This window comes from Morone saxatilis, unplaced genomic scaffold, assembly GCF_004916995.1.
Source record: "Morone saxatilis isolate NCDOM2014 unplaced genomic scaffold, NCSU_SB_2.0 Contig16, whole genome shotgun sequence".
NCBI lineage: Eukaryota > Metazoa > Chordata > Actinopteri > Moronidae > Morone > Morone saxatilis.
The window spans coordinates 22,346,470-22,370,148 of NW_023339718.1; the positions used below are offsets into that span (position 1 = coordinate 22,346,470).

Sequence of the window (23,679 nt, forward strand, 5' to 3'; positions counted from 1 at the left end):
GGGGGGGGTATTGTATGCCAGATGCTATTTCCACAAGGCAGATATTTGGACCAGGCCTCTAGATCCACTCAGTCAGCGCTGGCTTACCTGAGATTAACTGTTCTCCTGGCTGAGGCTGGCAGCATTAGCAGTCCACCGCTGAATGGATGTGAAGCCGAAAAGCTGGCTGTTAAAGTGCTGAAGGACAGAAAATACACCCTACCTTTCTCCCAGAGGTGATGTAGTGGTTAGACCCCTACCTTGGGAACTATATGTGGCCTTGCTAGCTTAAGATTAAATCCTGCTAGAGTTTCTCTCATGTGTCCATCTCAACTGTCTCAAAAATATTTAAGAAATACTGTGACATTGAAAGTGCACTGTGTGATTGTTCTCAATCAGAAGTCGCAGGAAGCAAAATGGTCTTCAACATCTTCAAAACTGTGATATGTACAAACTATCATTCGAATTTTAGAAGCATAAAAATGACCACAGCACATCATGACGTATCGTATGAATACATTTTTTTTAAATAATGAATTATTTGTATTTGTCTAACAGAAAAATACATGAAAGCACTACTGGAACCATTAAAAGGCATATTTTTTCTTTTGATTGCTGGAAAAATGTTGTTGAAGATTTCCTTTCAAGGAAAAGACTGTATTCTGCCCTTACAAAACAACAACAGCACACCAAAACCCAATGTTTGCTCCAGTTTTCTTTCTGTTTTGGGACTGAAGAGAGATGGGGGAAAGCAGATACAATATGACCCTTCGGGGTGATGATGCCTTTGTGGCTTTAAACATCTATTGTTTCCTTTCCTCGCATCTATGAAGCCAGTTTCCCAGGATGCCCTGCTGGTCTAACATCTGCTTTTCTGTTCCATACGTCGTCCTGGAATGTTTCCTTGGTTTAGCGTCATGTATGTTCTCCTCTTTTGGTCGCTGGTTCTTTTCCGCTGCTTTTGGTAAGCTGTTATTTTCTAGGATAAACATAATCACAGCCAATTGTTCAATTGACCAAAGTCCAATTTAGTGGCGTCTAACTTTTCCCTGCCGATTTCAAAATGCTCATGCACCTTTTACTCTGACCTGTGTGCGTATGAGTTGGTGGGTCTGTGTGTTCATGTGTGTTCATGTGTGAATGTGTAATTCCTTATGTTTTTAAGGGAAGTCTGTAGGCTTGGGGATGACCCTTAATCACAGTCAGCTGGGAAATAATTACAAGTCTTACATTCCTGACACAAACCTGCAGAGTAGGCCATAACTCTTATTGTTGTTGCATGCGAGACAGTGCCTAACCTACAGGCAAAATGTGTAAATGCCCAGTTTGGGATGGGTACCACAGTGCATTATTTATCCATCCACAATACTGTATTTATCATGCTTTATATATAAAAAAAGGTTTGTTTCGCATATCAGAGTTGCCATTCTCTCAGGGGTATCTGTGGAGTATAACACAGCATGGCAGAAAGTAAACACCAATCTTCTACTTGTCTCCAGAAAACTCCACCGGGAGGAGGAGTTGTAAAGGAGCCCCCTACTCTGCCTTGGCATTTTGCAAGCATAAGCCTCTTTCAACCTGACTTCAATCATGGCTAAGTTAAGCAGGTCATAAGAGTGAACAGGATAACCACAGGGCTAACTTTGTAGGAGACGTCAAAGCTCTATCTTCCTCCTCTTTAGCCTCCGAGAGTTCTCCTCTAAAGTACATTTTAAGAATAACATCTTCACTGTGGAAAAGGAGCAGATGGATAGTCTTGCTCGGTCAGGACTGATGCCAATCCCTACTCCCCAGGCTACTGAGAGTTTTAGGGAATCCTTGCAGACTGGAGGGGTCAATAGAGGGGAATTTTAGATTTTTCTAATTTTTTGCCTATTTTACATCTCTCTATGCATGGTTGAAGCATATCAATTACTATATCCATTAATTTTGGTCTTCATGAATTAAAATTTAAATATTTAACAAAATAAAATGTTCCAAATAAAAGTCTTTTCCTTTGAAATATCATGTCCTGATGCGGTACAAGGAGTTTGATACTAAACACTGTAGGTATAATGTATTCAGAATTGGGTTTATATTTTGGTCAATCAAAAAGAATGTCACTGTACAAATACATTTCTGAGGTTTAATGAAACTACCTCAATCAAGCAATAGAAAAACATAATCAGCTCCATTATGGAACATACAATACTGTACCAAGTATAAACTTTACTGAAACATGCAGTATAAAAAATATTCATGCATGCTTAAATAATATATAATCTATATAAAACGAGGATGTATAAATCCGGTTCAACCTCGCGAACAATAGAATAGACTAAAACAATTAGTACAAAGGGGTGGAAATACATGAAAAAAATCCTGAGTCCATTATCGGGAATAGTGTTAACAAATCAGATCAAGCCCTCGTACATTGATTGCTCTGGTCTCGTCCTGTCCTCATTTTCAACAGCTGCCGCCACACACACACACTCAAGCAGACACACACACACCCTGGCTGACGAGCAGCGCAGCCCAGTCTCTCTCTCTGTTGCGCACGGAGAGCAGGTCGGAGAGGAGCGGAGCGCACTGCGTTTTTCGGGACTTCTCGTCATACTAAACGCGCCGGGATCTTATGGATAACCGTCAAATGAAACCTTTAATGAGCCACAAAGCATCCACACGGCTCTTGGATATGTATTTCGTCGCGTTTTCTGCCTGAGATCGACAAATACTTTGGGGAATCTATTGTGGACGATCTGTCATCGGCGCTTTCACTATCCGACTTGGAATCCTATGAGCGGGGCTCTGGCTTGACAAAGATCCGCTGTGTTCTCTCAAGGAGCCCGAATAATTGCCTAGCGAACTTTAGTGAAGTGAAATAAACTGAATTTTCATACTATTTCCTGAAGGTCTCGACGCTTCTTTTTTTTTTCTTCCGAGAGACGGAGGAGAAATCGCCTCAGTGAAGATTTATTGTTCCGGCAGGTTATTCTGTGTTGAGAGTTTTCTCTTCGTCTAACCGTTGAACAATCGTTTTTCCCCAAATTGGATTTAACCCCAAGACGGCTCTGTTAAATATATTTATGAATGCGTGTTCCAGTCTGCTTGATTTGGATATCCTCCCCGACCGATCTCAGCGCATTTGGACTCGGTAAGGTTTCATGAAATTCCACCGATGCGTTTGTTGCTTTCATGTGTTTTCAGGTGAAATGTGCTCTAATGACGATTAAAAAACACATATGAACAGTTTTCGTCGAAGTGAACCGTTGCGGTGTTTGAATAAGATGTTCATTGTTAGGGTTTTCTCTTATAGCCCGTCCCCGGCGGACGGGCAGGCGCATTTTCCTTTCCAACGAGGCGCCCCGCACGTACTGTAGGTTAAATGATGTAGTGGAGGCTTTAATAACATCCAAACTTACTTTACCCCTTTTTAATTTCAAAATAGGCTTTACCCACGTTTGCAAGGCTTGCTGTAATTCTATATGGACTTCCCAGCACACTGACTGGTAGAAACGGATGAAGTTACGTAAATACTGGCGGGTGTTTTGTAAAAAGCATAGATATTTTCTGAAAATATTACCAACCTTTTGTCTGCACTGTGAGTTCATGATATCCTATTTTGATGAGAACAAATATATTTGAATTCATATTTAAATTAGTCTTATTTAACATCACTGGTTGCGTAAATTCCCTTTTTTAACTCAAACCATGGCTGTTTTATGGGTCGGCGTCTGGTTATTGCAGTATGCTATGGGCTATTATCACGCACTCTTAAATCCACCACGCAGGACATTAACACACTATGAGTCTGTCCCGTGTCTGACTTATACAACCACGGGAGGAGCTGTTTAATTAGGTTTTCTTCCCCTCATCGCGCCCAAGAATCTCAGCCATCAAGGTCAGGCTGGATCACATGTCGCCTGTTAATATTAGTTCAACACTTCGGCCTCCTATGACACAAGTCTGCCACTTTGTCTTCGCTCTCACAGAAATCAAAGTGTATTATTGTTTATGAGTCCATGCCTTTTAAGACGGATGCTCTATAACGTTCCCATAATAATCCTATAGGGGCTTAGACGCGCGTCCCAATTGTGAGCTTGTAGTGATTTGCCCTACTTTACGCTCTCCCAGGGTATTACTAGGCAATAATATTTCCATAGGGACCTACAAATGTTGTGTTCAATACCCTCCGTTCATCGTGCGACATTTTTGTCTCTTTCAGTATCACTTTAATATTCCTTTAAACAGCATGCCTGTGAATACTTTAAATATATATATATATATATATATATATAGTATTTCTGTGTCTTCTGATAGCACAATCACTGGCACCTTTCTGTATTCAATTTGTATGTAATTTATAGTTTTTTACGCACACTGGATGGTTGAGAGTGCTCCTGTTTGAAAATATATCCACATTGTAATAACAAAGAGTTACAATATGTTTTGCTATATTATAGAATATTCTTTATTTATTTATTATAGTCTCTAGGTCAATTGACAAAATTGTGTTCTTTTCTTGGCATCGTATTGCAGGGTCTTCACTCGGTAATTTGTTGAATATTTTGTATTTAATTTATAAATATTTTAAATATCACAGACTGAGACAGATGGCAGTAGCTTTACTCAAAAAACTGACTTACATTTGGATGGAAAATGCGCCCTGGTTATTTTATTTATTATTCATGTTTCTAGTTGCTAAATGTCCCAAACCTTTTCCCCTGATAAGACACACAGAGAAAAGAGTCTTTGTACTCATTGTTATGCTTGCCAATCACCAGTCTTTTACTGTGCCGCGGCTCCAGATAGGCTGTGTTGGAAATGTCATTTTACTCTCATCAGGCCTGGTGCAAAACCAGCAGTGTAACTGATGCGGTCAGTGATGAAGTCTCAATAAAATATTCTCAGTCCATTATCTCTTCTTATTGCCTGTTAGTTCTGCATGTCTTTGGGTTGTAGAGTATATGACATTGTAACACCAATCACTCTTCAACCTGATACTTCCACCACCTACATATTAAAATATGTATCTTTCGCCACTCCCCAGCACCTATCTGTAATCTACTGCATATGGGGCTCTGGAATTAGCTTGCAAAAACCTCTCTTATTCCTATCTTCAAAAGCCCATTTATCTCTAGCGGAAAGCTGATAAGAGACAGGCCTGCTTGGCAAATGTGATAAGAGGGTGAAAAATCCTCCAGCTATTTGTAATGTAAGAGTTCAGGCAGATCACAGCTGGGGAAGACATGACAAACCCAGCATCATGAGACTAATGCCTTGTGCCCCCTGAAGCCTGGATACGAGATAGAAGAAGAAATGGAGATTTATTCTGGATCTGTGCATGAACTCAGAAATGAAAAAAAAAGCTAAAGATACGTTCAAGAAAATAGCCAAGTATTTGGAGGCAAGACCATGTTCTCAGTAGTGACAACAGTGCCTAAAACCTCAAAATATTATCAGTCGGTATTGTGAGGTAATGCTTGAGGCTGCTAAGCTATTTTGAACTGATTTTTGTTTAGCTTTTAATATGCAGCAATCTGTGAAATAACAGGAGAAAAAAGAAAAACGAATGTTGTTGATGCATTTAGGGTTAAAGCTGTGCTTAGGGAGGAACGTGTTCTAAAAGTATTGTAAATCCCAACTGGAACCTGTCTAAAATGTGGAGCTAAGCCAAATTGGCTTATACTCTAAGACTTAAGCTGCCCTCTGTGAGAAACTCCAAGAAATATGGAAGTGAGTCGTGCAGTAGAATTGCGAAACAACGTACCACTCATTCAGCCGACCAGTTAAGGCCAGCCATACTAGAACTGCTACTCAGACGTTTTCCCCATCTTTGCTTGTTGTTACCTTCTGATTCACAAGGCAGAGAGCAGGTTCATCCCTGGTCCTTGAATACAGCCGCTCCACTGCTATAAAACTGATGAATGTTCCCTGATCTTGAATCTGATTTCTGTAGATTCACTGTGGTGCATGCATGATACATCTAGCATTAATTTGTTGATGCAAATATCGTGATCATATTAAAACTAGAAGGATACATGAACTGCATTTGTAATAATGTATATGGAATTTCACAAAATCCACTGCCAGGGACGCAAGTAGTTCTTTCATTCACAGACTTATGGGCCACAGGAGATGTGGATTGTTCCGAGGACATGTCATTACTGTGTAACAGATGACACATAGCATGTGATGTTATTCATACTTCAAGGACACTCCCTGAGCTCCACCACTTGTGGGTCCACAGTGGGAGATGGAGAATTTATGCTTGTCCCTGTGGCACTTGGATCTACATCTTAATCCTGACAAGGGACTTGCCATAAAACACTCTCTCTACACCAAAAAGAGAGGGAGACTTAACAGGAGAGGAAGCCGCTGTGGAGCGAGGCGTTTGGCAGGCTTGTCTTTTAATGCACACTGCAGAGATGTCTCTGTTTTTAACATTTCAGTTATAAATAACACAAAGGGCTGCACAAGGCCAGTGGCTGTAAAGGGACAGGGAGGTGTTGTCAAAACAAAATACATTTTTTCTCCCCTTTTTATTGCATGGCAGAGCTAGCTGTGTTATTAACTGCACCGGACAGCAGGGGATTTATGTGCAGGTCCAAATGGAAGTGACCAGTGACCTTTCCTGTGGTGTTAGCTAGCTCTCAAACTGCCAGAAAATGGACTGCTTCAACAATGAGCAGCGGCTCTTTGTCCCTCATCTCTTCATATGTGATGTTATTTCCTAAATGTGGGCATCTGCTGACTGAGAGACCTCGGGCTTGTGCCTCTGCTCATGTTTATTCTCCTTTTTTTTTAATTTTCTTTTTTTTATCTCTCAGCTCGAAATGTCAACTGTGTGCTGCACAAAGCAGCAGTCCAATGTCTTTTGAATACCTCCAGGTATTATTGAAGTCATATGTCAGCCAGTCACTCAGTCAGTGGGTAATGTGTGTTTCATGCTCTTGGCTGAATGTGCTGAGTTCTTTGCTGAGGCTGCTGAGCAAGAGGCAGGGTGGAAGTGGAGCGGGTCATAACACTAGGCCAGAGCGCTGTTACAGGCATTCTCCTATGATGTTGTTATTGTTGTTTTCTCCGTCCCCCTGACAAAGAAGTCCATCTTCACTTCAAACAGCTGCTAAATCCCATACATATTTCAAAAGAGCTCTCCCTTTAATCCCTCCAGTCCTTCTGCAATTAGCCATTGACAGCAGCGCCTAGTGCAGTTCATGATCTAATAGAAGAAGGGGAGACAAACTAGAGATCCTTTGATTCTCAGCTACTGAGCATCTCCTGCTCTCAGCCTGCTCATTGGGACCCATCTCAAGGAGAGGTGGAGACACTTGAGTGAATTCCCCTTCTTTTGAAGCTGCCGACCTAGGTCAACCTGTAATTCTGGCAGCTGGCCAGTTCCTCGCCTTCCCCTCATCTCTCTCTCTGTCTCCCCTCGCGATTTCCAAACAGTGCTTCCCTGAGAGCAGGTCGTGTCTTTTGTTACCTTTATGAGGCGTAATTAAATGTGCACGGCGTGGCACAGTGTTTGAGCAGGAACCCCAGGCGTGCCATTAGCCAGATGTGGCTGCTCAATCCTTAATGATAGAGGAACAGAGGCGGAGGAGACGAGCCCAGGAGTCCTTCATCACGCCATCCCGAGGTGTCGTGTGGGCCTAATTGCCCCATCGTTTTGTGCACCGTACGAGCCCCCATGACACCTAGCTTCATGCATTCATTATGTAGTCTCCCAGTGCTACTTCAGGCTGTGGTGTTCATGTATAACCAGAGGTGGGTGGTACACTGCAGCTAGGCTTTTAGCCAGCAAGTATGATTCATGAGGGGAGTTCTTAACACCTTTGTTTTGAACATTGCACGCAAGAAGTGGGGTGATGTACTGTGTAATGCAGTGCATTAACAGTTTACCGTGTCTGCCTGGAGAGGGTTTCGTTGTCATGTACAGTCATCATGTGATACTGTGAGAGAGATAAAAGACAAACTTCTATATGCAGCTGCTGTTAAACATCATCAAAGTTGCATATCATTATTTGTATTCAGTTTTGGCGGGATCATCAAGTGTTTTCGGCACTCAGTAGAGGCTGTTGAGCTCTGTTAGTCCTAATAGTTGAGAACTGATATACAGTACATGTCCTTGAAAGAGGGGCCAACCAAGAGAGTTAAGAAGCCACTTTTATAGAAAACAACCCGCTTGTCTGTCTCTGCCTGGGGGCTTTGGGAGTGCTAAGGGATCAGACTGACAAACGCTGACTGATCGGCTCACATTCACACAGCGTTTCCTTCCAGCCTTGCCTGGGATCTTACTATTGAAAGTTCTCATATTTCCTCCTAAGCCCTTTCACTCGTAGTGTATTAAAGCCCCCCCATCCCACTCCTCATCTTTTAATCCAGCCCGCGTGTTTTTCCCCCTTAGTAAGCAGATTTGAGTCGGGAGCTTTAATTAGATGCGTCTTCTCCAGGATGCGGATGTGTCGGGTGGTCCGTGCACAGCCTGGGGAGCGTTGGGTGGAAATGGGCCTACATGCCAAACATACGGCACCCTCGCTGGAAAGCAGGCCCCTTCGTTAGTGAGGAACTGACGAGCTGCCGCTCACATTTGGGTAATTAACACCGCCACAGATTGTGGAACAGCTGTGCAATTTAGCACTGTGGCAACACCAGCGAGTCAAGAGAGACTCTGCAAACAGAGGACGGCTATGAAGTAGATTCATAGAGCACCTCACTCAGGCCTCATCAAAGCTCTCTCCAGTGGCCAAACATAACGCATACCCTCAGCTGCTTGGCAGAATTGTATGACAAATTATTAAAATCACATTATTTAAGGGAATTTTAGATGATGAATTCTTAAGCAAAACAACCGAAAACTATCATTACAATTTGGATGCTCGCAGACTGTGCTTTTTCTTTTTTAATGAGAAACAGTTCAGACTTTTTTGGTCAATCTGCAGTCAGTATGTTTCAACACCTTTCTTTAAGTTATGGCCATGCGGAACAACTTAGATTCAGCGTGGCTGCATCTAAGTTCTGTTTCCATGGACAATTTACAGCAAGGGTTTGGGGCTAGTCATCAGCCTTGTCTACAGTTATGGAGAATAGATGGTCCATGTGTAAAAAGCCTCTGCACTTTCTCTCCATGTAATTTAGGTTGCTTTTCATCTTTCTTTTCTTGGCAGTGCCTGGCTTGCCCCCACAAAACCAAATTATATGTGAGAAGTAATTAAAGCATCCTGGTCTCCTTTTTGTTTCTTTTTGATTATAGTTAATGCGTACCATTCCGTCCTCCACTTTTATTCGCCGTGTTTTTTTATCCCCACTGATCCGCAACATCTGGTTTTGGGTTTAACCGTTGTGGAGTGGTAAGAGTGTGGGGGGAAAAATGCTGGTACACATACAGTTTAAGCTTGAGTATTTCTCTGTTGGCTCCTACCTGATTATTACTGAAAAAACACAAACATCCTGGGATTTTTGGCTTTCTGTCAAGTTGTGAGCATTTTACAGTGACAGCTCAAAGATAGTCATTTGCAGAGTAATGAAGGCAACTTGGCCGTGTGTGATTAAGGCTAGTTTACATTTGTGTTGTATTAGATAAAGTCGTATTTCCAAACAGTAGGTTTTTTTATGGCTAGAGCAAAGTAGCAATATGGAGCTGTGTAGTTAAGTGTGAGTCTTGTAGGGTTGAGCCCTGTTGCCTCGTTTCTCTCCTCTCTCCTCTCTGGCCTATCAAGTGTCAGTGACAGTGACATGCCCAGGGCTGTCAGCAGGCCATGTCCTGGCTCCGTGCTCCGTCAGAGAGTGAATGGAGAGAGCCCAGGGAACTTGTTAAATTTCTGCTAAGCTAGGCTATGCTGACTTTGACAAGAGACATTTCCTTCCAATCTCCTCAGGTCCTCTGCCGCCATCATCAACCACAACTCAGTGAGTGAACAGGGCAACGGAGACGATGCAACGATAATAATGTGAAAAATGTCTATCTGCAGTAATGCCAGGTGAAGGCAAACGGACAGGCAGGCAGCCAGCATCTGCAATGTATTCTGGGTGGCTGGGCCAAGCCCCAGCGGGGCTGTCATTTATTTATCTATCTGCAGTGTCTTGAGAGGTGAGGAGAAGAGAAATGGCAGAGGCTTCGCTCTACTAGAGGGGGCTGGCCAGCTCTTGAGGGATAGGAAATATAATTGGGCTGCTCTCACTCTTGGCTGTGGCACCAATCAGACATTTCTCCCTCCCCCTCTCACCCACCCCTGTTTCTTGCAGACATAACTGAGGAGATGAGGCAGTGCTGGCCTTTCAGGCCCTGAGCAGGGACGACCCCAAACAAGACTTGTCACTTGTGCTTACAGTGGCATTTATTTGATCGGAGGAGGTTTTTCTTCCTTGCCTCCCCCCAGCCTTTTCCTCTGCATTCTGCCACTGCCTCTCTCTTTGGCCTGAGCTGTAATGCTGGAAACCTGACTGCAGCTTGGCTGGGGCAACCCATGACTACTGCTGTGCAAGGCAAATGACTTTGCTGTGAGGGACAGGCCACCTGTTAGTGACAGGGTGGGGGCTGAGCTGACAGAACAAGTGTAACTGTCAGAGAAGCAGGTTGAAGTCTCTCCTAGCATGGGGTAGAGGAAGACGGGAGAGCTGTTTCCACTGGGCCATCACCACCACATTGGCCCACAATTGCCCCCTTCATACTGTGACCCAGTACTGTGGAAGCATTTCTATGCTAGCACAAACTACTGAAAGTAGAATTTGTCTGGATACTCAGTGGGAGAACTGGAAGGTTCCCAGCCTGCTTGTTCTTTGTGAGCGTGCAAGCATGCATGCATGTGTGTGTGTATGTGTTTTTGTGATGGGAAACAGGGGGTGGTATGGTGGTCGATAATGTAGGTAGAGCACTGAAGCTTGTGAGCACATCTGTTTCAGCTACTCTAATTGTGTATGGAGGTATTGATCTGTGGTGGGTGCAAGGGCACTGTACCAGAAGTTCTTGCCTCCCCACTCTGGCATCCCGCCAGGGTTCTGTCAATCTTGGATGTGGGTGACGGCCGGGGCGGGGATCTGAGTATTCAGAGAGCCGTTACAGGGGTGCAGCAAGGCGTACTTGGTCTAAAATTACATTTTGGTGGGTGGCTTGGAGTGGGATGCCACGCAGGTTCATAAAGCTAGCTGGGCAGCCCATGCTGCGATGCACCTGAGCATGTTTAAAAAACATTAACAGCAGTAACAGTACGGGACTGGTGTAAAATACACCAATGTTCCTCGAGCAATTAAATTATTGTGCTCCAACCAGTGTGTTGGGGTATAACAAGAATAGCCTGAAAGACAACACCCTACACCCTTCATCATCCTTCTGTACCCAGCCTCACAGCTTTTAACACTTGATTAAACCTTCTTCTCTCAACTACATTCTTAATTGTACTGAAAGAAAAAGTGTTAGGAAAAGATAATCTTAGGTTCCTCCTGTGGACCCCGTATTAGGCGTCACTGGGCTTATGCTGGCTATAATGTTCACCTTTTTCATTTGTGACTGTTTACACTGGCCTCTACTGTCCAACCACACACATCTTTACCACTGACAGACATGAAATGCAAACACCCTTTTTTCCATCTCTGCTGGATGAATAGCATGCAGTATAAAGGCCCTGGAGCCTGGACCAACTAATCCAAGGATTCTCTCAAATGTGAGAAAAGGCAGCTTGAGCACACAAGCTGCTGCCTTGACTTCATTTGTTTGCATATTTCTTATTCAAATACAGACAGGAGCCACCTGAGCCGGGCTGAGTGTTTCTGGACGTGCAGATGTTGAAATGAAGTTCAAGGAAATATAGGCTGCCACTGAATTACCTAAGCTACCAGCTAATTAAACAACTTATCAGCATGGCTTAGACAATCAGTGGGTAGAGCAGGGGTCCATTTGTAAATGCAGACAAATTTACGAGGTAGTTTAAGAATTAAGAAAAATTGTCAGGTTTGTTTTATTGACAGGAAACTGGTTTGTTAAGGTGATCCAGTGCTGTGGTAATGAGCTGTTTAACCTTGCTACACTGCAAAAAAAAAAAAAAATTCAATCCAATGCATTATGTACACACACCAATAACATCACTGGAGCCAACATACTGGAAGTGAAAATGAGTGGCCTCTGCACGTGACTTGGCGTCCTTTTTGCTCATTTAGTTCACTCATACGCAGAGACTCCCAAGGAAAACAAATCTTCTAACAAGCGCTAAGATATTCATTGTTGCCATCATGAACAAGCCCAGAAAAAGGGTATTATTGCTCCAGGGAATATTCTTTGCCTGTTGTTTTTTTCTTTCCACTTGAATAATTTAAGGAGTTGCATGTAAGACAAAGTTACATTCGCTTGCTTCATTATATTTTAATCCAGAGCAAATGATGCTGTGCATATACTTGGCATGGCCAGCAACTTTTAATAGTCCTCTCTGCAATGATTGCTCATAAATCTGCTCCAGCAATGCAAACACATCAAATATATCCTCCTCACCCTGCCCTTCTCTTCTGTCCGGGGGTTTGTGTTCAGATGGATGCCAGATCAAATTCCTCCACAGGTGTTATGTTATTATCAGAGATAACAGCCGGTGGGTTTACACAGAGTTCACCAGGGCTCATAAAAGAAGCTAAGCTCCGCGAATAGACAATTACAACACATTAGTATGTTATTATTGTGCAATCACTGGAAGTGTAGGTTGCTGTGAGTGTTCAGTAATGATCTGTAATAGTAAAATTGACCTCTAGTCAAGTATTGACAGGTTGTCATCACTCTGTACATGACACTATAAGTCACATTTATCATAAGTCTATTCATTTCACAACTATTTTCCATGCATTTGCAGTAGTGACTGATCGCTGCAATTGAAAACCACTAGTAACATGGCCATTGTCAAGGTCAGGTCACAGTGTGGTGTGCTAGAATGGTGTTACACAGTAAGTGTGAAGTCTAAAACCATAAGCTCTCTCACAAGGTCTCTGCAGTTGTCGCGTTGGCGTTAAACTAGCTTGTGCTGGACTCCCTAGAGGTACAGTTAGCTCAGCACCTCCTCCCATACAGAGCAAACCTCCTGGCATGTCCCACTGATATGTCATCATGGTTATTTATACTCTCCCACCCACCCCACATTAAGTCACACATCTGGACTGTCAGTGACAGAAGAGCTCAAGCGGTATTCCATGTCACGAAGGAGATGTGTGTGTGGGGGGGTCATAGCTCAGTTTAGAGACCCTGTCACGTACTCATGTAGAAAAATGAAGTTGTCAATGAAAAGACAACATCAAAGTCTAAAGGATGCATTGCTGTGACGGAGCAGTGGGCGTACTGTGGGCAGCTGGGGTCCACGTTCTATATTAAATTCCTTCTGTGACCTCAGAACACAACACACTCAACCCACTCACAACAGACCTCAGCAGCAGCTTATGTCCACAGCAAGTGGAAAATACTATAAAAAACATATCCTCTTTTCCTCCAATAGCAATCTCGCATCTCTATGTTTGGTAATGAAATGAAAGTCTGTCCATTGTAAACAGTACCTTATACTGAAAACACTGACCTCCAACTACCACCACCTCCAGTCCCCCCCTTTTATAAGGGCAGTTGAGCGGTGAAGGTATTTCTAAAGGTGACTTCCTGAGCGTTAGGTGTCTTGTCCAACCCTGCAGTGAGGCCTCAGGGAGAAGCTTGGGTTACAGCTGCCAGAAACCTGAGGCCTGATGTCTGCATCAAAAGTAAATTCCACTTAACGTGCCACATCCCTTTCCAACATGACCGGGGGGCTTTGGAGGTCTGAGACTCCTTTATATAGTGCATACCATGTTTGTTTGTGCTAGCAGGGCGGATAGTGTGCCTTAAAGTGGCAAGGGGATGGTGATGTGAGACCAATGGGACATTTGGCAATGGGTGCCACTCTTCCCTGCTCCATTTCCAGTTTTCCACTCCCCCACTTGCCACCTCCTGTCCTCCCCACCCCCCTTCATTTCTCTGCAGGGCAAGTGGCTCTATTGAGAGCCCAAGAGCCCGGCCGCCTTTCATGGCTGCAGCAGACATATGAGCGAGATGCCGAAATGAATTCCTAAATTCCATTTGTCTCATTTCAGCTGCTTTTGTAGTTTAGGAGAGATGCTCTGTTACTAAACCAGCATCGACAACTTCACGCCCCCCATCGTACTGGTAAACTGTGAGCTCAGCAGAGAGTCAAGCTGAAAGGTCAGGGATCACGGACATCTAGTGTGTGCATGGTGTTGGGTTTAGGAGGCTGTGGGATGCCGAATGACTGGTTTGGAGGCTGGTGTGTTCCCATAGTTTTACAAACCCAGAGTCAGCCTTTAACTCCCACTAGCATTAGAACAATATTTATTTGTGTTAGAGGGGAGGTGATTCATATTACTCAAAATCACTGGCATAGTACGGGTGAGATCTGCTTCTTGCTGCGCATTTTTTCCTCTCATTAAAGGTGTCCGTGCCCAGAGGAGCAAACCAATGCCTACCACACATTTCCATGTAGTGCCAGCTCTGCCTTTTCTTCTCTTTGTGTGCTGTCTTTCACTGCAGAAGAAATTCACTGTGTGTGGGTTGAGGCAAGGGAAAGGGTCACAGCTTTTTTATCGCTGCATTATTTAAGATCCTGTTGAGTTTGTTTTTTTCCCCTCTTAGCAAATTCATACAAGTCAAAAGCGCAGTACAATCTTAAGAGAGAGGAAGAAAGGAAGAATGTAACTTGTGTAGCCTGAGGTGGGCTATGACTCACCTAGACATTGTTCAGATGGAGTGAAAAGAAAACAAGTTCAATAGGAGTTTCTATTGAGCTGTGCTTAAAGCCACCTTTCTCTTAACAAGCTGCAGTGAGAGGTGGTTTGCCTACCAAGCTTGCCTGCAGCTCTCCGCAGGGCGATTATGTCACGGCGGGCCAGTCAGAATGATGTGTATCTCTCTGTTAGAAGGCAGCTCTACTGCAGCAAAGGCTCTGACTAGGAATATTATTATTATCTCCTCCAGGATCCTCTCCACAGCAACAACGGTGCCGCATTGTGAGAGCTCTGGAGAAAGCTGTTTTTGAAATAATCCGCCTGTCTGTTATCCTGCCTCTCAGACAATAACATCCAGAAAGGCTTTTTTACTTTCCACCACCCACACTGACAATGGGGTAAAGGCTTTACAACAAAAGGATGATGTGGATATGGGGACAGTGAGTTTCCGTGACCCGTCCTATCATACCTCCTCACAGTGGCCCCGAGGGAGCCGGGATTTGGTTGTGGCTGTTGACCAGCCAATCAGGGAGCAGTGAGCCGTGTCTTAAAGGGCTATCTGCCATCTCGGCTGCCGAGAAGCCTGGAGAGCCAGGAGAAGCCACCGGTGCTCTGATCTATATCAGGGCCAGAGAGTAATGACGAACAGCCCCCTGATTCCACTGGGAGATTACCTTTGGTTCTTATCGCTACTGGCACACATTTTGACATTAAAAAGGGAAAGGAGGCCACGCCCTTTCCATAGTCAGCTGTGCTGTGCCGAACAGAGCTAATGCAATCTCCTGCTTTTGTTTTTCCCTCTCCCATTGCCTTTATCTCTCTGTATTTCTCCCTCTTTTCCCATTTTCATGGTCTCAAGCAGGACTTGATCAAGTACAGTGGTTGTGCCACACTGACCCTTATCTCACCCTAAAAGAGATACTACTAACTCCCCAACTCCCCTCCTCACCCCCCACCCCCCACCACCCACCAATTGAAAGCCACACATGCTTTTAAACCACTGAGCTCAGATCTGGTGTTGCATTAATTGAGTTAAATGGATTGCGATGGTCGAGATGATTTGTCTGTCGGCTTTTATTGCCGCAATTTAGACTGTGCCTCATTGCATTATGCCACTTAATGAGAGCCCTTCGCAGCCGTTTTGTCTCTGCTGGTATTAACATGCACAGGTTCACTTCACAGCAGAAAGTGGGAACGTGCTAGCCCTAATTTCCTGCAAAATTTAGTTGATAATCAACTGATAGCACTTCCTCTGACTCCGTCAGTGACATTTAATAAATTGGATGTCTTTGCTTTTTTTATTCCACACCTGTTTTTCATGTTCTTTTTGTTACTCTGTATCTGTGGGGTTGAAATTGTGATTTGTGACCTCCTCCATCCTTATACCCCCCTACCAGCCCCACCTCCATCCTTCATCCCGGGCCCTTGCAGGGAGTTTAAGCAGGTCTGGATCCTCTCCGGTGAAATATGCCTTGTCCTTTTTCCTTCATTTCTCCTTATCTGGTTAGTGCTGGCTGTGGGCCTGCTGAGGCGTTGATTTGTGACCCTCTCTGTCTGCAGCAGCGAGAGACTTTAATGCAATGCGTGCCTCTGCCCTTCTCCCTACTGATGAAACAGGCCCCTGCATTCCCCTGATAGACTGCTAATTTGTATACTAAACTGACAGGCAGCCGTGATAAGGGCTAGCAACTGCTGCACAGAGGCGGGAGGGAGGGGAGGGAGGAGGAGCGATGTGGGGTGCGGTAAGCGAGACGAAGGGTAATATTTTACACAAAGCTCAAGCCCCCCTGCTCCTCTCTCGGCATTCATTTCCCTGCGTCTGTTGCTAGGGGGAGAGGGAGCAGGAGTTGTCAGCCCTGGCCCTCACACATACACACATACACACACACACACACACACACATACACACACGCATTATACGTGGCTATGAAAATGGCACTCGGGGCTAAGTATAAAGAGGTTTGTGTGTGTTTTGTGTGTGTGCAAGTAGAGACCACTCCATTCTACACGGTCACTATGGAATTCATTATCATCTTAATGATGCTCCAGTTGAGGCGAGTATCTGTTGGTTGACAGTTGCGTGGGAGGTTTCTTCTCTCTTTTCGGTTCCTGCTGTATATCCCATCATGCTCGCTGGGGGTTTGCAGTCTTGCTGGCCCACACCTGTTCTGACAAGCAGGCGGTGACGGCGGCAGTGGGTGGGAATTGGAGGTAAGGTAGATGGTGCCTGTTCCCTGCCCTGGGAATGCGTAGCACTGCTGCGGCTTATAATAAACGACCGCTCGGGAGGTCATTAAGTTTCTGGAACGGTGCGAGGACAAATGCAGAGAAGATAATTAATTTGGTGTCTCCCATTGCAGCCTGGGAGCTGTAGGCCCACTGTGCATGGCTAATGCAGCATTTATTGTTAAAGCAGCATTAGCGGACGTCTGGGTTGAAGGGGTGACGGTAGTTGAGGCCACGGAGTAGGTGCTGATAAAAGTGTTTATCAAAACACCAAGCTACTCCCCCATGAACAGAGAAAATCAAGCCCCTGTTAGGGTTTGACTGATGTGTTTTTACCACGTCTGTACTCTTTATGTCAGTGTCCAAGATCATTAGGTGACCTTAAAACAGTCTTTTTAAACACCTGAAAAACAAACATACTAATTAATCAGAACATAAGATCAAAATCATTCAAGAGCTTCCTTTGTTGCATTGGTAAATTAAAAAATAATTATGTACTAAAACAAACCGCGTCATTCTCATCACATTGGAGATGGATAAGAGTAACTGTCCAACATCAGATTTTTACTAAAAATAAATATCGGTATACAACCCTGAAAAGAGAGGGAACGTGTGACTTCAGGTCACATTAAATGTAAAATTGGAAGAGAGGGCAGTGAAGGAGGAATTTGACATTGATGAAACACCAAGCAGGGAAGCAAATTAACAGTGTGTTTGTGTGTGTGTGTGTAGGTGTGTGTGTGGTGTGGGTGGGATGTGCGGTGAGTGTGGATCCATGGACAGACAGGTTCGGCCGGGGTAATTGAGAGCCTGATTGCCTATGCCAGGATATGTGCCCTCTTGCCCGCTTCTCTTCCTCTCTTTTTTTTTTCTTTTCACTCTTTCTTTCATGCTACCTGATAAGTCTGTTACTGCTATGTCCTGTCACATCAATACAGCACAGAGTAGCTGTGTACTCTTACACAGGACCATCAAGTGTCTCTGCCTACGCCAAGACATTTGACCCACTCATTTGGCATGCACAACAACATGCTGCGTTTGTTTCCTATGCTCGGTTACCCACAATTGTAGACTAGGACAACGAGCTTCTAGCTATAGCTGCACTGAGGGGTGTTAAGTTGACTTTCATCCGCTTTTTATATATAATTTTGTACAGCTGATCATCTTTTGTACTGCCCGTTAAATTGATTTTAAAGTGGAGCTGCCAATGTTTTTTAGTTTCCTTTTCCAGTGAGCAAAATGTAATTTTGAAAACTTGTTGGCTCGTATTTGGTTTGTGGTATGTAAGTGTTAAGATTAGCCGCCTTACCACTTGTCCTACAACAGTCTGTCAAGAACATAGCATGCGCCAAATGACTCAGAACTAAATTGTAATTATAGTCTTTGCAGGAATGAGCCCACAACAAAGCCTACTGACAGGTTTCTTTGTTTTCACGCTACAGCTGTTGTGATAGCACTGCCAGCCTGTGTAAAAATTATATCTCTACCAGGGAGGGGAAGGACTTTACCTGTTTTGCTGGGATATGGAGGGAAGACTATATTAGGAATTTGGTTTAATTTAGTCTGGGTTTACCTAACCTCTGGCTGCAAGATTTCTTCCTGTTTGGAGATAATTTGCTCAGCTCCGAGGAATGCAGGGCATGCAATAGGAGCTCTCAGATCAAAGGTAGATGGACGGCCTGGGGATCGTTTGATATAAAAAGCAGGGGGTTTGGTGGGTGGGGGTTTATGGGAAGAGAAATTGGTCTCTCAGCAGTCCTTACTAAATGAGGTTAATTGAATATGGGTAATTGCTGACCTTCCTGTCTCTGTGAAATCACAGCCTTAACTGATCAATGCCTTTCATAAATTTATGCCTGAAGGTCATTCAGTTGATTATACCACCCTCTCTTGCTGCCTGCATCGCTTCGCTCAGTTGGCCCATTGTGTCTAAATTAAGCAGGGAAGTGTTTTAACGCTAAAAAAGTGCAATTAAGCTTGTCTCAGATATTCTAAATTAATTAGCTTGCTGTGTTGTTAAGTAAAAGCGATGTGGACATGGGAAATTTGAAAAGATTTTTTTCCCTTGCTTCTTTGCTGTGACAGCAAATGCAATTTTGCCTCTCAGTAAATGTCTCACTTATTGCTAGCGAGGGTTTCTGCCTCTCTGCTCTCCCTCTGCGGCTCTGCTATTATCTGGAGATTTATGCAGCCAATAAGTCATTGGTGTTCAGGGAAGTTGGGAACTTTTTAAAACAAACAGCAGTGTAATTTGTAATTTGGCATTCCCTAAATCTGGGAATTATGGTTGTGCATGTGGCTCTTTAGGGAGTTAGCACTCTGATGGTGGGTTTACTGGCCCAGCTCCCTCCCTGGCCTCCTTCTTTTTCTTTCTCCCCCTCATTCCTTTTACGCCTGCCGAGGAAACGGAAGGATTTCACAGCTGCTGAGAGCTGGGCCCCGGCTGGGCCCTATGACCTCCCTCTTGCTTTTTTCCCCCTCCCTCAGTCTCACTCCCTTTTTTCTCCCTCTCTCCAGCAGTCTCTTTCCTCAGGGAGCTCTTGTGTGGCTCAGAGGAAGCTGAATCATAAAGCATGGCTAATGAATAGAATAGGGAAGGAAAGCTGAGGCCTGCTGACGGCCCTCCAGAGAGGAGGCCAGGCCCCTGAAGCCCCAGGCTCAGATAGCAGACGGCCCCCTCAAAGGTCAGGCTTCCTGCGGCCCGCTCCAAGGGCTTTTGGCTTCCAGGCAATGTGGCTTGAATTTCCACCATTTTTTTTTTTAAATGGTTAAATTTCCCTGTTTCCTTTGGAAAACCTGGCCTTTGCTCCTCTTTTTTTCTTTGTCTGTCTCTCTCTCTATATATATTTTCCCTCTGTCTCGTCTTTCCCTGTCTGTTTTTAATGGCAGCCAGGGTTGCCTCAACAAAGAGAGTGTGAAGAATTTGTTATACATGACCTCTGCACACCACAACCGCAGGCAACTCAGACTGCCAGCAGCACAGCCCTGTGAAAAAATGTCAACTTGACCAGCAAAACCCAGAAAGTTCTACGAAAACAACAGCTAGCCAAATCAGGGCTCTGCTTTGACATGCCTTTTTAAGAAGTGCTTTTGTAAGCCGGCCTTGTAATTGTGGATTATACAACTGACTCATGCAGACTTGGCAGGTGCAAAACACAGCATTAAAACCTAAATATTGGTTGTTGATGTTACTTGGAATACGTTTGGAATATAAAACAGCTCACTGCACACTCAGAATGGCCAGAATACGAATAAGGAGAACTAGGTCGTCTTGGCACATGGTAAACACAGCATTTTCTGTTCTCTTTCTCAGGAACATTATGTCTGCCTTGCTCTCTGGATAACCACTCTGGTCATAAGAATTGTTTTAACTGTTATACTGAGTTATGGCATGACCTACTCTGTCTTTTTTGCTTTTGTGACCCCGTGCCACACTAAGCAAGTCCCTGAGCCAGCTCCCGTGTCCATTTGACAAGCTTCATTTCATTCTGAGCCCATATTTTTCTTCCAGGGCCTCTGGGGCCATGATTCAAGGCTGAGGTTGTGCTGCTGCAGTGCTGAGGCTTGGTACTGGAGCGTTTAATGTCGTCCAAAGCTAACAAAGAGCCTGTGTTGTAGCCTGGCGCCCCGGTTCTGGGAGACTGAAAGAGGGCAATGCATAACACTCTGTCTTTCCTCTGTAGTCTACTGTAAGAGGAAACAGAAAACATCTCCATTCAGCTGAGTGTTCGCCTTCCTTTAAATGTCCCGCTTATCCAGACAAATCTAAAGAGGTATTTGTTTACCTCTTTTTACATTTGCATCAGGTTATTGATCTACTCTAAACACACTGGTTGACCAGTCTTATTATAAATACTGTAGTTTATTAATCTCATAACTAACATGGTGTCAACTACTCTAGCAGAAGCTAAAGATCATGAAATGACACTGTTAAAGAATCTACTGATATCAAATTTAAAATCATAAAGTCTGTTAATGCAGACAAATACATCATCAGAACCTTCAAGCAACTGACTTATTAATGTAAAGTATCACCATTATTGACTTTCCCTGCAGTGTAGTTGCTGTAGAATTTGACTTGACTTGGATAATATCTTTCTATAATTATCAACAGATAATTTTGACAGGGTTTCTTCTCTTGTTTTTAGTAAACACAATTGTTTACGTCTGCTTTGTTTTCTTTCGTTATAGTTTATACCTGCACTTTATATGGCTGCTGTGTGAATGAAGGAAATTGTTGAGAGAACCAGAGAATCAGTGCTTTCCCTCAGTGCTTTCCCTTGGCACTGTTGTGGTTAGCACTGAGACGAGACATCAAGCACAGACAGACAAACACTGTGAAGAACAGTAACACAGTGGCAGTGAAGGAGAAATTGGGAGGTCTTGGAAAGAAGAGGACGTCCTCAAAACACTTGTGAAGAACTAACACGGATGCCAAGGACAGCCATCTGTGTTTACAAAATCATTTGCTTTCTCTTTTTGTCTCTATCTCTCTTGCACTCACTCTGATTCACTGTTCATTCTTTACATATGCTCCCTTTGTGCCGCACAAAATACAAGCATGGCAGTTAAGGACACTCAGTCCCTTTGGTAAGACCATATGTTCAGCTCTTGCAGCTTTTTACAAGTGTGCAGAACCCAGATGAGAGGATTTAAAGCAAAGGGAAACCATGGCTTTAAACATATGGGCTATATGGGCTGATATTACAGGCTGAGGAGGATTTTCATTGTTAATACTATCATCCAAGCACTGCAGACGTTTTGCTACGGTATTTTGCACAGTACCAGGTTTTGTGTGGATTTACTGCTTTCGGTCATAGCGTTTAAAAAGTTCCCGTCTGGCCAGTGAACATGTATTTTTGTAAAAATGTATGGTCTGTTTTGCTTTAGGTGGTGCTTGCCAGAATCTACATATCCATCTAAAGCAGAGGGGAAAATACCTTGCAGTGTTTAGTCTAGAAGTCTGCACTATCACTTCATAGTGAGATGCCTTTCGCCCTCAAGTGACTCAACCTCAGTTTGACTATAATCCACCAGGTTTCCACAGCTCACTGTCAGTCACATCAGCCAAACCAGTAACAACTGTTTTTGACCCAATGAATGCTCACGTTGACAGATCATCTGTTTACTGCCAGTATGGGCTGATATTGTCTTTGATATTGAATTTGTGAAATAAGGATATTTCTTTTAGAGTGGAACCACATTCTATTCATAGGATATGTTATTCGATTCAAAATATTGCAAAACAAAATGTGATTTCTGAGCAGCAGCATGTATGCAGGAGCCTTTGTGTTCTAATGCTGCACAGCCACTTTACTGACTTACTCCGTCTTTGACAGCATTTCTTTTGAGGGTTTTCAGGTGGCACAACAGTGCCACCTAATGTTACCTCAACAGGAAAAAGCCAGACAGGGACCATCAGGTACAGAGGGAGCTCTTCTCGTTGGCTGATTGGAGTCTTGTGATTGACTGTATGATGCTGTGTGTGGTAGCTAGACTTTTCTTCCATGCACTTGTGGCCATATTTGTGACTGAATAAGCCTTTTACTGGGCAGACAAAATGTGCACAAGTGCTTGCATTACTTTTGATGAATAATCCTTAATTATATGAGTCATTTTTGTTAAATGTGATTGACCAAAGTTTGCCAATGATTCAGCTCATCAGACAAATCCACTAAAGGTCTGCCTTCTTGTTTTTCCAGGTGTCTGATGTAGGATCAGAGAAGCTCTTTTCCCCTACCACACCCAAAGGTAAGAGCCCGCTCTGTTTTCTTTCCGCCTCTGCCTCATTCATACTCATAACAACAACAGGGTTTTTCGAATGAGTCCAAATCTCCTCACTCTAATCCTGCAGCTTCCATTCAGATTTAAATGTCAGCAGACATTAACAAGGTCTGGTGACTACATATGCATACATTTTTGCCTGGGTGCGGAATAGTGTTTCTTGGACGACCCCGCCAAAGGCTTAGCCCTCCTACATATTGGTTCATTAGAGGGGATTTAGAGCCTCCCTGCCACATGCTCCCACAAATGGGAACTTCCCTCAGGCAATACAAGCTCTCTGACAGCAGGCCTGGACCATAATGGATGCCAAAGGAAAGACAGAGAAAGAGCTTTGTCAGCCCCCCAGACAACACAAACTGTGTGTGCACATTCACATATGTACATATGTGGATTATAAGGCTTTTGACTTAGTATTTTCATGCATGATTTCACATGATTTTTTTGCTGTTTGTGTGTCTATGTGAGTCCAATCATATACATGTGTTGATGTATGCCATGTGGGCATAGAATGTCAGCCTCACCTGTATATTCACTAAATGCAATGATGCTTGCCAGGTCAGAGCAGGAAGACAGGTGACAGGTTGTTGATGCAGGGAGGCGGGGAAGGGGAGGAGAGGCACGATCAGCCTACTAGTGACAGATAGCAGCATGCAGACCACGTCCCCCCAGGGCAGGAACCAGGAAGCAGGGTCATTAACACAAGCAGAGGGAAAGGAGGTGGAAGTGCAGAACAGTGTAAACTATGGCCATATGAGGAGGATTTGGGGTGAGAGGTGGGGTATGTCTGCAGGACAGACTGGACAAATAGATCAGCTTGCCTCAACTGGACTGTTAAAAATGTCATCATAATAGACACCATGGTAGTGTAAACTGGGATGTCACTTAGATATATACTTAGATATATGTTTACTCTGCTTACCTTTTTATTTGTCCAGTATTTGTTGAGAATATGTTGAACATTTCCGGATGTACAGT

General features: G+C 43.9%; 1 protein-coding gene across 1 annotated transcript in view; it reads left to right on the plus strand.

Annotated features, from left to right (window-relative positions):
- The window catches only part of fbrsl1 (fibrosin-like 1), a gene marked incomplete in the record, with an annotated part of 266,368 nt that overhangs the window by 210,955 nt on the left and 31,734 nt on the right, over positions 1–23,679 (plus strand). The window contains 1 exon segment of the mRNA XM_035657907.1: positions 22,623–22,671. Within this exon segment, the coding sequence (XP_035513800.1) occupies positions 22,623–22,671 (49 nt within the window).